The sequence below is a fragment of the Podarcis melisellensis genome, assembly GCF_964234715.1.
Source record: "Podarcis melisellensis genome assembly, chromosome: 9".
NCBI lineage: Eukaryota > Metazoa > Chordata > Lepidosauria > Squamata > Lacertidae > Podarcis > Podarcis melisellensis.
Genome location: NC_138541.1, coordinates 75,156,285 through 75,170,465, shown reverse-complemented (window position 1 = coordinate 75,170,465; position 14,181 = coordinate 75,156,285). Strand labels below are relative to the sequence as shown.

Sequence of the window (14,181 nt, the reverse complement as noted above, 5' to 3'; positions counted from 1 at the left end):
CTGGTTTGTTTTGCTCTTCTCCTGGGATGCTCTCGTGAGAGCACTGCAGAGCCTGATAAGCAAAGGAGAGGGCTTAAAAGCTTTCTGCACCCAAAAAAACTCTGCACTAAAAGAACTTTGAAGCTGTCTTCCTTCCAGGCATTTATGTGATTTTAACCAACCTTGAACTGTGTTAAAGCTGAAATTGCACACGTTAAACACATGTAAGTTGTGGCCGTACTGCATCAAAAAGTTTACCAACACATTTAGCTTTCAAGTTGCTGGAACAATATTGTTATTTTGCAATGCAACTGAACTTCCCCTCCATTCAAATAAGCAGATTACCACCAGCAAGTTCCTTAAAGCTGAAAATTTATTTATTTCAGTTGCTCTTACAGCAGAGAAATCACTTCTTGGAAAGTCCCTTTCAGAATTCAGCGTCTTTAATGAATTTCTATAGACAATACAGGGGTCCTGGTTGCTATGCAACTACAGTTAAGCAAATACTTTGTGAAGCCCACAAAAAGATGTGGCAAACAGTCATTGGCTTGCTAACTTATCCAGACTAACAAATTCAGATGCTGATGGGAATGTTCCATGTGCTGTTCTTTAAGCTTATAACATACGAAGTCAGTGCTAAGACAAAGTATCTGTAATTCTGCAGTAAGACAATTCTGGGATCAGAAGTTATGGGAGGAATCACTACTGAACAATATATATTGTTATCCAGATGTATTTAATATTTATATTGAAGCATGAGCTTAAAAAATAATAATCTTAAGGGCTTAGCACAAAACACAAAATAAAAATATTAAGTGCCAAACGTTAGGGGGAAAGTGTCAAAAACAATCTGAGTAAGTTTCACGGCACAAAGAATTAAACCTCTCACCTTCCGAAATCAGAGTGAAACATTGTGAGAATGGTGTGACCCTACACAGTTTGCTTATAAGATTCTGAATTATGGGGCAGAAAGGACCTACAATTTGCACTTCAGAAGGGAACTGTTAACACAAGATGCGGACTGTAAGTAAAGTGCATGAAGGGAAGTCTGCTGAGCTAATGAAGTAGACTGAAAAGGAAAGTAGTCAGGTCATTCACCAGAGCGGCAGCAGGCTCTGAAACCACACTGCAAGTTCTGGCATCCACTGGCGGTTTCGGCGTGAGGACCTGTGTAAAGACAGAACAAATGTGAAAGGAAGAAAAAGGGATGGTGTTCATTTTGTGCAGTAGCCATTCATATCCTTTTTCATCAAGGGATATTTCATATTCATTCAAAGTCTCACATTGCAATTGTAATATCTTACTGGTATACAACTGATTATACCACATTTAAATATACAAAATATTATTTTCACAGCAGCGCTGTGGCCTTCCAGGTGCTAGACTACAAAACCCATCATCCTTGGCTGGGGATGATAAGTGTTGGAGTCCAGCAGCATCTGGAGGGTCCAGGTTAGCTTCCTTGGGCTTAACAAATGTAGCTCCTATATGAGCTACCTATTTTACTTGGAAGAAATGATAAAGCACCTAATTTTTAAAAAACCCTCCAGAATAGATGATCTGTTTCCCAAATGTATACTCTGGCTCAACGTTCTGGCTCGAAGATTATAATTTATTTTTTTAAAGTCCCATACCAAAGTTTTACCAAGTTTCAGCAACCATCACTTACCTTCATTTGCAAGTAATTTTAATAAACAGTGAAATTACTGCACTATTGGCAAAAGCCACATATGCATTTAAAAACAGGTGCCCTACATTATTTCAGGCACAGGACATTCATCTTAATGAATTAAAGCCATGAAACTGGCCAGACCAACCCTGCTGTCTCCTTGCAATACTCAGGGTATTTTATATAATCAAAACTGGACAGAAAGTATGTGAGGGTGTGTTAACAAATAATAACATGCCTGAAAACAGTTAAGGGGGAAATGAACCTCTTTCATTACTGAAACCAACATTTGTTAGTACAATTCAATATTCTGGAAATACACTGAACACACACTTCTGGCTATTCATCTTGTAGGATTCATGTGAAGGGCACCTTCAAGTAACAGCAGAATACTATTATTAATTAATTAACGGCTTATATGTCAAAATGTCTTCTAAGCAGATTACAGCTATAAAATAAATCCATAATTAAAATGCACAACAATTTAAACAGTTAAAATAAGAAAGTCATAAGATCAGGGAAAGGCTTGCCTAAACAGATGTGTTTTTAGGATCATATGAAATGATCAGCAGTGCTTTGCCTCCTGTAAGGTTGCAAGTAAAACCACTTATTTCATGTACCTGGGTTAAATAGATCAATTTTCATAAAGATATGTTCTTTCTTTCTGCATGCCCTGTCACAAGGCCAAAGTACAGTTTTTATATTGAAGGAAAAGTGTCCTGTTCCAGCGTCACACTTGTTTCCTGCCAAAATTTGATCTCCCAACCTGCTACTTGCTCCTTGTGCTTGTAATAAACAGCATCTCTTTGGGCAAAAGCAGCTGGAGAGGGAGGTATTCTTGGCAAGAAATGAAGGCAGCGTCTCATTTCAGACTGGGAGAGTGCAACTGGTTTTCCTCGAAAAGCAAAGCTGAGTATGCTTTTAAAAAGTGTGAGTGACATTAATCAACATGCAGTTTGGTTCTTAGACGGATACTCAGTTCCTTAATTTAAGAAGTTTGAAGGTGAAATTTACTGAGACAAAACTAGAGAAATAGCAATTCTGAATTAGAATTTTAAGAAATACGTTCAAGTTAGGCTATGTGTCATCATCTAATCATGACCATACTTTTCCATGTATAAGACTAGGTGTTTTTTTTTTAACTAAAAAAGAATGTTAAAAGGGGCAGATAGTCTTATACACGGGGGCAATCTCCCTCCATTTTCTTAATTTTGAGTCCCTAAAAATTTCTGTCTTATACACAGAAAAATACAGTATATGCTGGAAGATCACAAAAACTGTGGTTTTGCGCCCCAAACTCAGAATTAAAGAATTTCCATGATCAAGAAGAAAACTAGCTAGCTTCTGGAAGGGTTGAATGATTTTCTTTTTCTCTGAGAGTCCAACACTAAATATATATCTTCCCCCACCCCAAAACACAAATCTTAACTAAAAAACCCTTGGTCATGGATGAAAGCCTAATTGACTGAAGCATTTTTTAAGACCAACCACAAATGCTTTCCCTTTTACCCAACAAATCATATTCAATGTGTTTTATTTGCTAGTTTTCCAAGTACTCTGACAGTGCACTACTATACATGCCAACTCAGAATTAAGTTTAATTAAATGCAGTGGGATCATTTTCCAGGTAAGTAATCCCAAATCTTATATTCAAGCTACAATTTTAAGAAGTTTAGGAAAATCTGGGCAGGCAGAATTTAATTATTTGCTGCTGCAAAACATTAAACAGGGAAAAACTGAATGATCTCTTTCACCCAATCGATATACCAATTCACAAGTGATAAAATGAAATGAAAAAACTAAACAATGTTTCAAGAAATATGATCTAGAAAAAAACAGCAAAAAAACTTGAGTAAGAAGGATACCCTTAGAGGTATAAAATGTTTGGCTTTTAAAAAGCACTTTAAATAGGGAAATAAACTTTTAACAAGAAAGTGACAGGAAAAAATAAGTCCCCCCATTTAAACATAATGGCAATTTAGCTAAAGGAATGAACTTAATGGTTGTTTTGTGAAGCTGTTATAATTCAGAGGTCAAAAGATGGAAGTATGCTTTACAGAATATTTTCTATTAAGGAATGGTTTTATCACCACTTTAGTAATAAACAGGAAATTTTAGAATGAATAAATTAAAATAAAGAAGAAATCTCCTGCACCAAACACTTTGTTGAAGTATACTATAAAAAACTTTCTAGGAGATACTGGTTCCTGTGTTTGATTCCTGTAATTAAGAGTAGTACCCAATTAGTCACTCTCAACTTACAGAACACATCCATCAGGAGAGGGATTTTTTTTGGCACTTACACCTTGTCAGCAAGAATATAGACAGGTAAGAAGGTATATATATATATATATATATATATATATATATATATATATATATATATATATATATATATATATATATGCTTTCGTAGATTTTCACGGGTACAGGAATGCAGGTTTTGGTGTCCTCGGGTGTCTTCCCGTGTAAAAGTTGGGGTGTCTAGGCGACGTTTCGACGAGGTCTCACTCGTCATCTTCAGGCTGGTGTTTTCGGCTTCTTGTTACTGGAACAGAGCAGGATCTCAGTGTTTGAGTTCCTATAAATACTGTTGAGGGGGTGTGGTGTATAGCCTCCAGTGTTCTGGGCAGAGAGGAAGTTCCCAGGCTAGTGTGCCTTTTCTTCTTTTGTTCCTTAATTACTTGAGGGATATCTTGAGTGATTTCTTGAGTGATATCCTGAGTACCACTTAGGTGGGTCATTAGGTGTGGATTAGTTGCTAAAGTCTTTGTGTCTTGACCTCTTGAACTTTGTGAAGAGTTTTTCTGAGAAGATGGCTGTACTGCACTTAGTTGTGCTCTGGCTTGGCTTCGTGTATAGGGGCGAGCTGTGGTTTTGTGGCCTGTGTCAGCCAGATCTGTGTAGGGATTGCAGGGGGGTGCAGCATCCGGAGGTGTCACCATGGTTTGACGACACATCCCGCTTGCCAGACATCTGGAAATTAGCCCTCCCCACAAAAACTGACACCAGATCCAGAGGCACACAGAACGCCATCACCAATCAACCACACCAGACCCAAACCCAGACCCTCTCCACAGATAAATTACAGACACCATCCAGTAGCCAAACCATGGTGACACCTCCGGATGCTGCACCCCCCTGCAATCCCTACACAGATCTGGCTGACACAGGCCACAAAACCACAGCTCGCCCCTATACACGAAGCCAAGCCAGAGCACAACTAAGTGCAGTACAGCCATCTTCTCAGAAAAACTCTTCACAAAGTTCAAGAGGTCAAGACACAAAGACTTTAGCAACTAATCCACACCTAATGACCCACCTAAGTGGTACTCAGGATATCACTCAAGAAATCACTCAAGATATCCCTCAAGTAATTAAGGAACAAAAGAAGAAAAGGCACACTAGCCTGGGAACTTCCTCTCTGCCCAGAACACTGGAGGCTATACACCACACCCCCTCAACAGTATTTATAGGAACTCAAACACTGAGATCCTGCTCTGTTCCAGTAACAAGAAGCCGAAAACACCAGCCTGAAGATGACGAGTGAGACCTCGTCGAAACGTCGCCTAGACACCCCAACTTTTACACGGGAAGACACCCGAGGACACCAAAACCTGCATATATATATATATATATATATATATATATATATATATATATATATGCTTTCGTAGATTTTCACGGGTACAGGAATGCAGGTTTTGGTGTCCTCGGGTGTCTTCCCGTGTAAAAGTTGGGGTGTCTAGGCGACGTTTCGACGAGGTCTCACTCGTCATCTTCATTTGGTGTCCTCGGGTGTCTTCCCGTGTAAAAGTTGGGGTGTCTAGGCGACGTTTCGACGAGGTCTCACTCGTCATGTTCTTCTGCCCAGAACATTGGAGGCTATACACCACACCCCCTCAACAGTATTTATAGGAACTCAAACACTGAGATCCTGCTCTGTTCCAGTAACAAGAAGCCGAAAGCACCAGCCTGAAGATGACGAGTGAGACCTCGTCGAAACGTCGCCTAGACACCCCAACTTTTACACGGGAAGACACCCGAGGACACCAAAACCTGCATATATATATATATATATATATATATATATATATATATATATATATATATATATGCTTTCGTAGATTTTCACGGGTACAGGAATGCAGGTTTTGGTGTCCTCGGGTGTCTTCCGGACTACCAAGCAAAACTATCAAACCTACTCCAAGATCCTACCTACCAACCTATAAAAACAGATCCCACCACCTATCTGGAAAAAACCACCAAATCCAAAATAAAAGCCTCTCCTATCAGTGAAGAAATCCAGCTAAGAATCATCCCCAGAGAAAAATCATCCAGATGCCCCAAACTCTACGGCCTCCCCAAGATACACAAAGAAGGAACACCACTCAGACCAATAGTCAGCTCCATAGGCTCACCTCTACAAAATCTCGCTAAATTTCTCGCCAAGCAACTTCAGCCCTATGCAGAATCCATCTCTTCACACGTTCCAAACTCCTTCCAGTTCATAGAAACAATAAAGAAGCAAAACCTACATCCTAATGACCTACTTGTGAGCTTCGATGTTGTATCTCTCTTCACACAAGTGCCCATTAATGAAGCCTTGACAGCCATTCAAAACAAATACAATCCCCCCGAATACATCTTGGACCTGACCAACCACTGCCTAACCAACACGTACTTCATCCACAATGGACAAAGATACAAACAGATAGAAGGAGCACCTATGGGATCACCCCTCTCACCGGTCATCGCAAACCTGTACATGGAACACTTTGAAACCAATGCTTTAGACAAGTCAGAACACAAACCCAAACTTTGGCTCAGATATGTTGACGACACCTTTGTAATTTGGCCACACGGGAAAGAAAAACTGGATAGCTTCCTCACACATCTCAACAGCCTACACCCCAAAATACAATTCACTATGGAAATAGAAGCCAACAACCAACTTCCCTTCCTTGACGTCCTAATCTACAAAAAACCTGATGGCTCCCTAGGACACACTATCTACCGGAAAAAAACACACACCAACCGCTACTTACATGCACAATCACACCACCACCCTGCACAAATAAACTCCGTAGCCAAGACTCTCATCTCCAGAACCAAACGCCTGGCTGACAAAGACCACTTGACAACTGAGTTACAGAATCTCTCAAATGTGTTAATTGCCAATGGATACCAGCAAAACAGGGTTACGAAGCTAATCCAAAAAGAAACACCCCCCAAAAACCAAGACACAGAAGAAAACAATGGCATGGCCCTCCTTCCTTATATCAAGGGCACTACAGATAAAATTAGCAAAATCCTCCATAAACACAATATCAAAACAGCCTTTTGCACCAACCAAAAAATAGCCAATATCCTCAGAAACCCCAAGGATAAAATCCAGTTGGAAAACCAAGGGGTCTATGAAATACCCTGCAAAGTCTGCCCAGCCACGTACATTGGACAAACAAACAGACGAATAAATGCACGTATCGCAGAACACAAGAATGCCGTCAAAAAAGAAGAAAAAACTTCCTCTCTTTTCCAACACATGAAAGAAACAGGACACGAAATTAATTTTGCAGATTCCAAATTGCTCTTTAACATGGAACATCACCACAAGAGAATAATCATGGAAGCCATCGAGATAGAGAAACACCCTCACAACATGAACAAGCGTGACGACACATCCCGCTTGCCAGACATCTGGAAATTAGCCCTCCCCACAAAAACTGACACCAGATCCAGAGGCACACAGAACGCTATCACCAATCAACCACACCAGACCCAAACCCAGACCCTCTCCACAGATAAATTACAGACACCATCCAGTAGCCAAACCATGGTGGCACCTCCGGATGCTGCACCCCCCTGCAATCCCCACACAGATCTGGCTGACACAGGCCACAAAACCACAGCTCGCCCCTATACACGAAGCCAAGCCAGAGCACAACTAAGTGCAGTACAGCCATCTTCTCAGAAAAACTCTTCACAAAGTTCAAGAGGTCAAGACACAAAGACTTTAGCAACTAATCCACACCTAATGACCCACCTAAGTGGTACTCAGGATATCACTCAAGAAATCACTCAAGATATCCCTCAAGTAATTAAGGAACAAAAGAAGAAAAGGCACACTAGCCTGGGAACTTCCTCTCTGCCCAGAACATTGGAGGCTATACACCACACCCCCTCAACAGTATTTATAGGAACTCAAACACTGAGATCCTGCTCTGTTCCAGTAACAAGAAGCCGAAAGCACCAGCCTGAAGATGACGAGTGAGACCTCGTCGAAACGTCGCCTAGACACCCCAACTTTTACACGGGAAGACACCCGAGGACACCAAAACCTGCATATATATATATATATATATTGGAATGTATCATTATCTCCATATTTCAAAAAAGATAAAAGCCATTTAGCAAGCCATTTACTTTGGGAGGGGGAAATGTTAACACTTCACAGAAAAGGATGACATCTGTTTGGCAGTACCTAATTTAAAGGGTGTATTATGAAGCTCATCAGTTCGGCTAGTTAGCTTCATATTTTCACTATGAGAATGCAAAAGCCCTACACTATAGAGCTGGAATTGTTTTATTTATTTGCAAATGTTTAAACTGCTTTTCAGGCACATTGCCGTCACAAGGCAGCACACAAAGATTCACAACAGTGCACTATATATAAGACCATCAGATTAAAACCATATCACATCTCTCTTCAAGTGAGCTGTAATAATAAAACACAGCAATTGGTTAACTCAGGTCAAACTATAAATAACAAAAGCTTGTTTAAAAGTCAACAATGAAAGCCCATATTGTACTATCTGAGGGTAGGGCATTCAAAAAATGTGTGACCAAGGAAGACCTGCAAGTCTAACATCTTTCACTAAAGGGCCAGAGAGTAGTAGGGCACTAGCAGTTGGTGTTATTATAGCTTTACAGAAATTTAACAACTTGGAATAAATATAGAAAAATTCTTTTAGAAGGTACTTAGTACTGAAACTAGGGTAAAGAGAAAGGAAGGGAAAGGTAAAGGACCCCTGACAGTTAAGTCCAGTCGCAGACGACTCTGAGGTTGTGGCTCTCATCTTGCTTTACTGGCCAAGGGAGCCAACGCTTGTCCGCAGACAGTTTTTTTGGGTCATGTGGCCAGCAGGACTGAGCCGCTTTTGGCGAACCAGAGCAGCGCACGGAAAAGCCGTTTACCTTCCCACCGGAGCGCTACCTATTTATCTACTTGCACTTGACGTGCTTTCAAACCGCAAGCCCAAGGATCAGTGATTTACACCACAGTGCCACCCATTTAACTTGAATTAATCTGTTAATTATCTTTCAACTTTCTGTGCACTACCACATTCGCCAACTTACTTCCTGTTGTATCCAACAACTTGGAGCTCGTTTATGAACTTACTTTCTAATAATGATAGATTTCCCAGAAGATCAAGTACATATGATGACCTCTGGTTCCAACACACAGCTAAGAGAGGCCCCCCCCCCATTTTGCCATCACCTTGTTCTGCACTCTTGAGAAGAGCATCACACCCACAGCACAGCCTTATTCGTCCTTATCAAAGCAAATTTGGATATCATAGCATTATTTCTTCCCCAGCAGAATCTGCTTTTCTTTGTCTTTCCTTGTCATAAGTGCAGCATGAGCACACACCATCAGAGAAAATAAGGCAGGTATGCAGTCAGTGTGGTGCTTTATTTATTTATACAGCAAGAAAAACAGGTAGGTGAGAAGCTGCAGCATATATGGGCTTTCCAAAAATGAAGGGCAAGGCATGGCTGGAACTGAATACCATAGTTGCCTAGCCTAAAGGCACTGAAGGGCTTTAGCACTTATGACCCCTCCTTAAGTGTGAACAAACCCATAAACCCATCCCAAAGGGAAACAACACCCAAACAAGGAAATGTTTGTTAAGGCATGAACCATCCAGTACTTACATTTTGAGAAGAGATATTATGTTAAGAGCTATCCATTATAGCAGTTCTTCACAATCTACTCTTAAAGATGATGCCAGCGAAATAGTTACAGTTTATTCAAACATTAGCCAAGGTGAAATATTTTTCAGTGGCTGACATTTGGTCACTTACACACGTTAAATTATACTTTTAGGTTGTCGGCAAGGCAAAATGCGCTGTTGTACCATGCAAGAGGAACAAAATAAAACAAAACCTGGGCAAGCCCCTCTCAATAGCAGATAAGCCCCAGGATGTTTCCAACTGAGTCAGTTAGGACAAATTACCGTATTTTTTGCTCTATAAGACTCACTTTTTCCCTCCTAAAAAGTAAGGGGAAATGTGTGCGCATCTTATGGAGCGAATGCAGGCTGCGCAGCTATCCCAGAAGCCAGAACAGCAAGAGGGATTGCTGCTTTCACTGTGCAGCGATCCCTCTTGCTGTTCTGGCTTCTGAGATTCAGAATATTTATTATTATTATTTTCCTCCTCCAAAAACTAGGTGCGTCTTGTGGTCTGGTGCATCTTATAGAGCGAAAAATACGGTAGTCTTATTTTCCTGAAATGGCCAAACAGCATAATCTTTTGGGAGGTAATAAACTGTGCAATGAGGATTTGTTGTTGTTGTTACTGAAAGGGTTGGTGTAAGTTTGCTCCTTAGGCTAATTTCAACTGGCCCCAAACTCTTTTTATTCATTAATTAATAATAATAATAATAATAATAATAATAATAATAATAATAATAAATTTTTATTTATACCCTACCCTCCCCAACCAAGACTAGGCTCAGGGAGGCTAACATCAGGTATAAAAACAGGATTAAAATACAACCTAAAATGCAGCCTCCAATAGCTACCTTAAGACAAACCATTCATGCATCCACTGTTCGCTAAGGACAAATTATTTTTTAAAAAAGAGAACTCTCCATTTATGTTGTGAGAAACTTCAAAGAGGAGCACAAAGCTAACACTACTGGAAGAGATACGGATGCAGACTTGTGAAACGTTCAGAAGTAATAGGATGATTCAGTTTGTTCCAATAATCGTATCTGAGGCAGACCTGGGAGGGGGAAATTACGTTCCGGTCTACTAGCTTGAGAGCTGTCTCATGTCAATAACTAATCCAGTATCACAGCTCCTCTTCTGTGAAACAAACCAGTCAAAGTACCTGTGCCAACAAGATTCCCACAGAACACGGAGGTCTAGGCTAGGCTTAATAGGATTTCAACCTTGTACACTACCATGACTTTTGTCATATTAAAACAAAGGCATTTCAATAGTTAGGAAGTTAGCAGCAAATGTTAAACGTGATCAATCAATTTTCAAGAGCTCAAGATCAGTGTTAAAAACTGAGATATGAAAGATAGGAGCTAAATGGCACCTTAATCCAAGTTACGGGTGCAACAACAGAATGTCTAGGTGTGCTTTTCTATAACAAGAATCCAAAGCTGAAAATGAATGAAATGCAGCTGAAATACTATGTTCATTTTTCACAAGGTCTAGTCATTTCCACTCCCCTAATATTCTTAAGAGGGTCTCTTCTCCAGTCTTCAGGGAGTAGCTGGAAGTGGGGAGGTAGAAAAAGGTCCTCCTTGCCTTCCACTCTGCAGTTTTAATCTGAAATCTTAGGCGCAGTACTTTGCCCAGAGCTTGGAAACTGCTCACACCAATGATATTCCCTGTCACAAAATGCGCCTAGAACAATGGGAATTTTGAACACTGCTCAAGATACACAACACTCCATATTAACATTATTCTTTCAACTGATTCAAACTTTTTCAATCCTAATGTAATCTCTTTATATCAAAATGAGAGTTATCAAGAGGTGGAGCCAGTTACTTCACTGAAATTGGATTTTAAATGATCCACCACAAGTATGCTTCCCTGTTCTATGTCTAGAATGGTATCAATCAATCAATCAATCTTTATTGCGGTCAAAGATCAGACAGCAAAGTTAACAAAAGCAACATATGCCACAACCGCATAAAGAAGCAGATGTAATTAAGAATTCCCTATAAACTTATTTACATTAAAAATAACACTCCTTCAGCTAAAATCTGTATTCCAGATATCATAATCAGTAGTCATTCCCCGGCTAACAATGTCACCACTGCCTGTTTTGTCCTCGCTGCTATAAAACAGAATTTCGCAACAGGCCTGATGATATCCAAATCCTCATCGGCATTTAACGTAAGTTTCCTCTGAACTGCCAGATAATTTCCTCAATAATGGTAAAATTAGCTCTCTTCAGCTAACACGGTACAACGGGAAGTATAGAAGAACTTGTAATAGTTAAATCTATGCCTTCACAGACACATTAAACTTTTAACAATGAAAGGCTAACGTAACTCAGAGGACCTACAACTACAGAAAGGAAGTGGCTTCAAATTCTGAACATTCCAAGGGTTAAATATAAATGCTTTTAAAAGGTACTTTATTCAAAAGACATTACCGTTAATGTTATCACAGTAGTAAAAGTGTTCATGATTCAGAGAAGGGCATACAGACACCAAATCCTGCAGGCCTGCACCGGTTACAGTCAGACAACCGGAGAGATTGAGGTGTTCTAGATGAGGGAGCCCACCGCCCAGAGTCAGCATCCTAATGCGGAAAATAAAGGCACATTAAGAGCATGCCAGGAACCAAACAGGGAGCAGGAGAATTCAGCTTCTTTAGCAAGATGATATATACATTTGAACCACTCAGGACTTTTGATATTTGAGCATTTCTTTCCTCGACCTTCATTATAGCAGCCATAAAATTCATTAAACACTACACTGCTTCATGCAAAATGAATTCAAGGCTGCCACTATTAGTGTAGGGCCCTGCTGGAATATATGGTTTGTTCAGACTTAAACAAAACTTTCTAAGAATTAGACACCTACTTTGCTCACCCAGCCATACCATAGATGAAATGCAAGGATGAAATGCAAGGAACAGAGATGGGCAATGGAGTAAAGTAGGGATACTACAGTCATATAGGATCCCGTTTGACTTTTGTCTGTAACCAAGCTTAGAGGAAAGCAGAGATTCCATAGTAGTGATAGGTAAATAAGCAAACAAATCAGAGTTAGATCACAAAAGAAATTGACCATGGTAATAACAAAAAAGGAGTAGCCTGGCATCAAGACAACCTGATGAGGCTTGAAGTGCATGAGAGTAGACAGCAGTTATTAAGAGACAGGGGTAAGGCAGCGGATGTCTTCCTATGCGAATCTAGAAAGCCTATTCAAGGTAAATGAACCAATGCTCCCTTCTCAAGTTAGCTTTTGCACATACTCTAAGTGGATGTCTCCCATGCTAGGTCACATCTAACAGTGAATCCCAGCAGAATGAATGTAGCTGTCTAAACTGGTGGTAAGATGTTCTAGAACAGGGGTAGGCAACCTAAGGCCCGAGGGCCAGAGGCCACCCACTCGCCTTTTAAATCCAGCCTGCGGACGGTCTGGGAATCAGCATGTTTTTACATGAGTAGAATGTGTCCTTTTACAGTGGTGTCCCGCAAGACGAACGCCTCACAAGACGGAAAACCCGCTAGACGAAAGGGTTTTCCGTTTTGGAGGCGCTTCGCAAAACGAATTTCCCTATGGGCTTGCTTCGCAAGACGAAAATGTCTTGCGAGTTCCTGCAGGTTTTTCCCCTCCCCCCCCTTTCCCTAAGCCGCTAAGCCGCTTATCAGCTGATCCGCTGATAAGCCGCTTAACAGCTGATCGCTAAAAGCCGCTAAACCGCTAATAGCGCTAATCCGCTAAGGTGTCAATGGGCTTGCTTCGCAAGACGAAAGAAACGCTATACGAAGAGCCTCACGGAACGGATTAATTTTGTCTTGCGAGGCACCACTGTATTTTAAATGTTATTTGTGGGGTACAGGAATTCATTCATATCTTTTTTTCAAAATATAGTCTGGCCCACCACCTGGTCTGAGAGTCAGTGGACCGGCCCCCTGCTGGAAAAGGCTGCTGACCCCTGTTCTAGAAAACCCTCCTTTTGAAGACCGCTTGAGTTTATGTGTGTAATTCTAACTTGTAATGTCTGGTGAATGTTGACGCACACATCCATCCCAAAGGCTATTTCAATTTCCAAGCCAGAAACTGGTTTCATGAATTATAGAAGATAGTAGTCATGGGAACTCCAGTGGGAGCACATATCAGCAACATGATGATGCCCAGATCCAGTTGAGATGGAAGAGCAGTAAAGGTCATCCTAAGTTGTAGGGAGAGATTAGCATCCACTGTTTAGTTGGGAGCTTTCTTCCCAATGACAAACATGTTTTCTTTTATTGTCTTCAGATATACCTAAAAGGGGGGGGGGGCAAGGAGACACCAGAAGAGGGAAAAGTGTAGGGTTGGGTGTGTTTTTTTTAGAAAATAAATCTCCGCTCCCCACCCCGGATTCTGGAAGAGAAAACTTTACAGAGGATTGTAGTCTACGAGAAAGAAAAATTCAGAAAAGAGGAATGTGAACTCAAAGGCAGGGAGGAGAGGAATAATCATATCTGCTTTGGGCAAAGCACTTCTCCACCTCCAATCGTCAATGCATTACCACCAGATTCAGTGGCTAAGTAATGATGAGATAACAATA

At 40.6% G+C, this 14,181-nt stretch overlaps 2 protein-coding genes across 3 annotated transcripts in view; one reads left to right on the top strand and one right to left on the bottom strand.

The window, feature by feature from the left end:
* CC2D2A (coiled-coil and C2 domain containing 2A) overlaps nt 1-14,181 on the top strand; it is a gene marked incomplete at its 3' end in the record, with an annotated part of 75,099 nt that overhangs the window by 60,820 nt on the left and 98 nt on the right. The gene's annotated exons all lie outside the window — the stretch shown is intronic.
* Nucleotides 335-14,181, bottom strand: part of FBXL5 (F-box and leucine rich repeat protein 5) — a 31,123-nt gene continuing 17,276 nt past the window's right edge. For both annotated transcript variants that reach the window (XM_081925613.1, XM_081925614.1), the window contains exons 10-11: nt 12,053-12,201; nt 335-1,146 (exon numbers count right to left, since the gene is read on the bottom strand). In XM_081925613.1, coding sequence (XP_081781739.1) covers nt 1,070-1,146; nt 12,053-12,201 — 226 coding nt within the window. In that variant the 3' untranslated portion in view covers nt 335-1,069. The remainder of the gene's footprint in view (nt 1,147-12,052; nt 12,202-14,181) is intronic.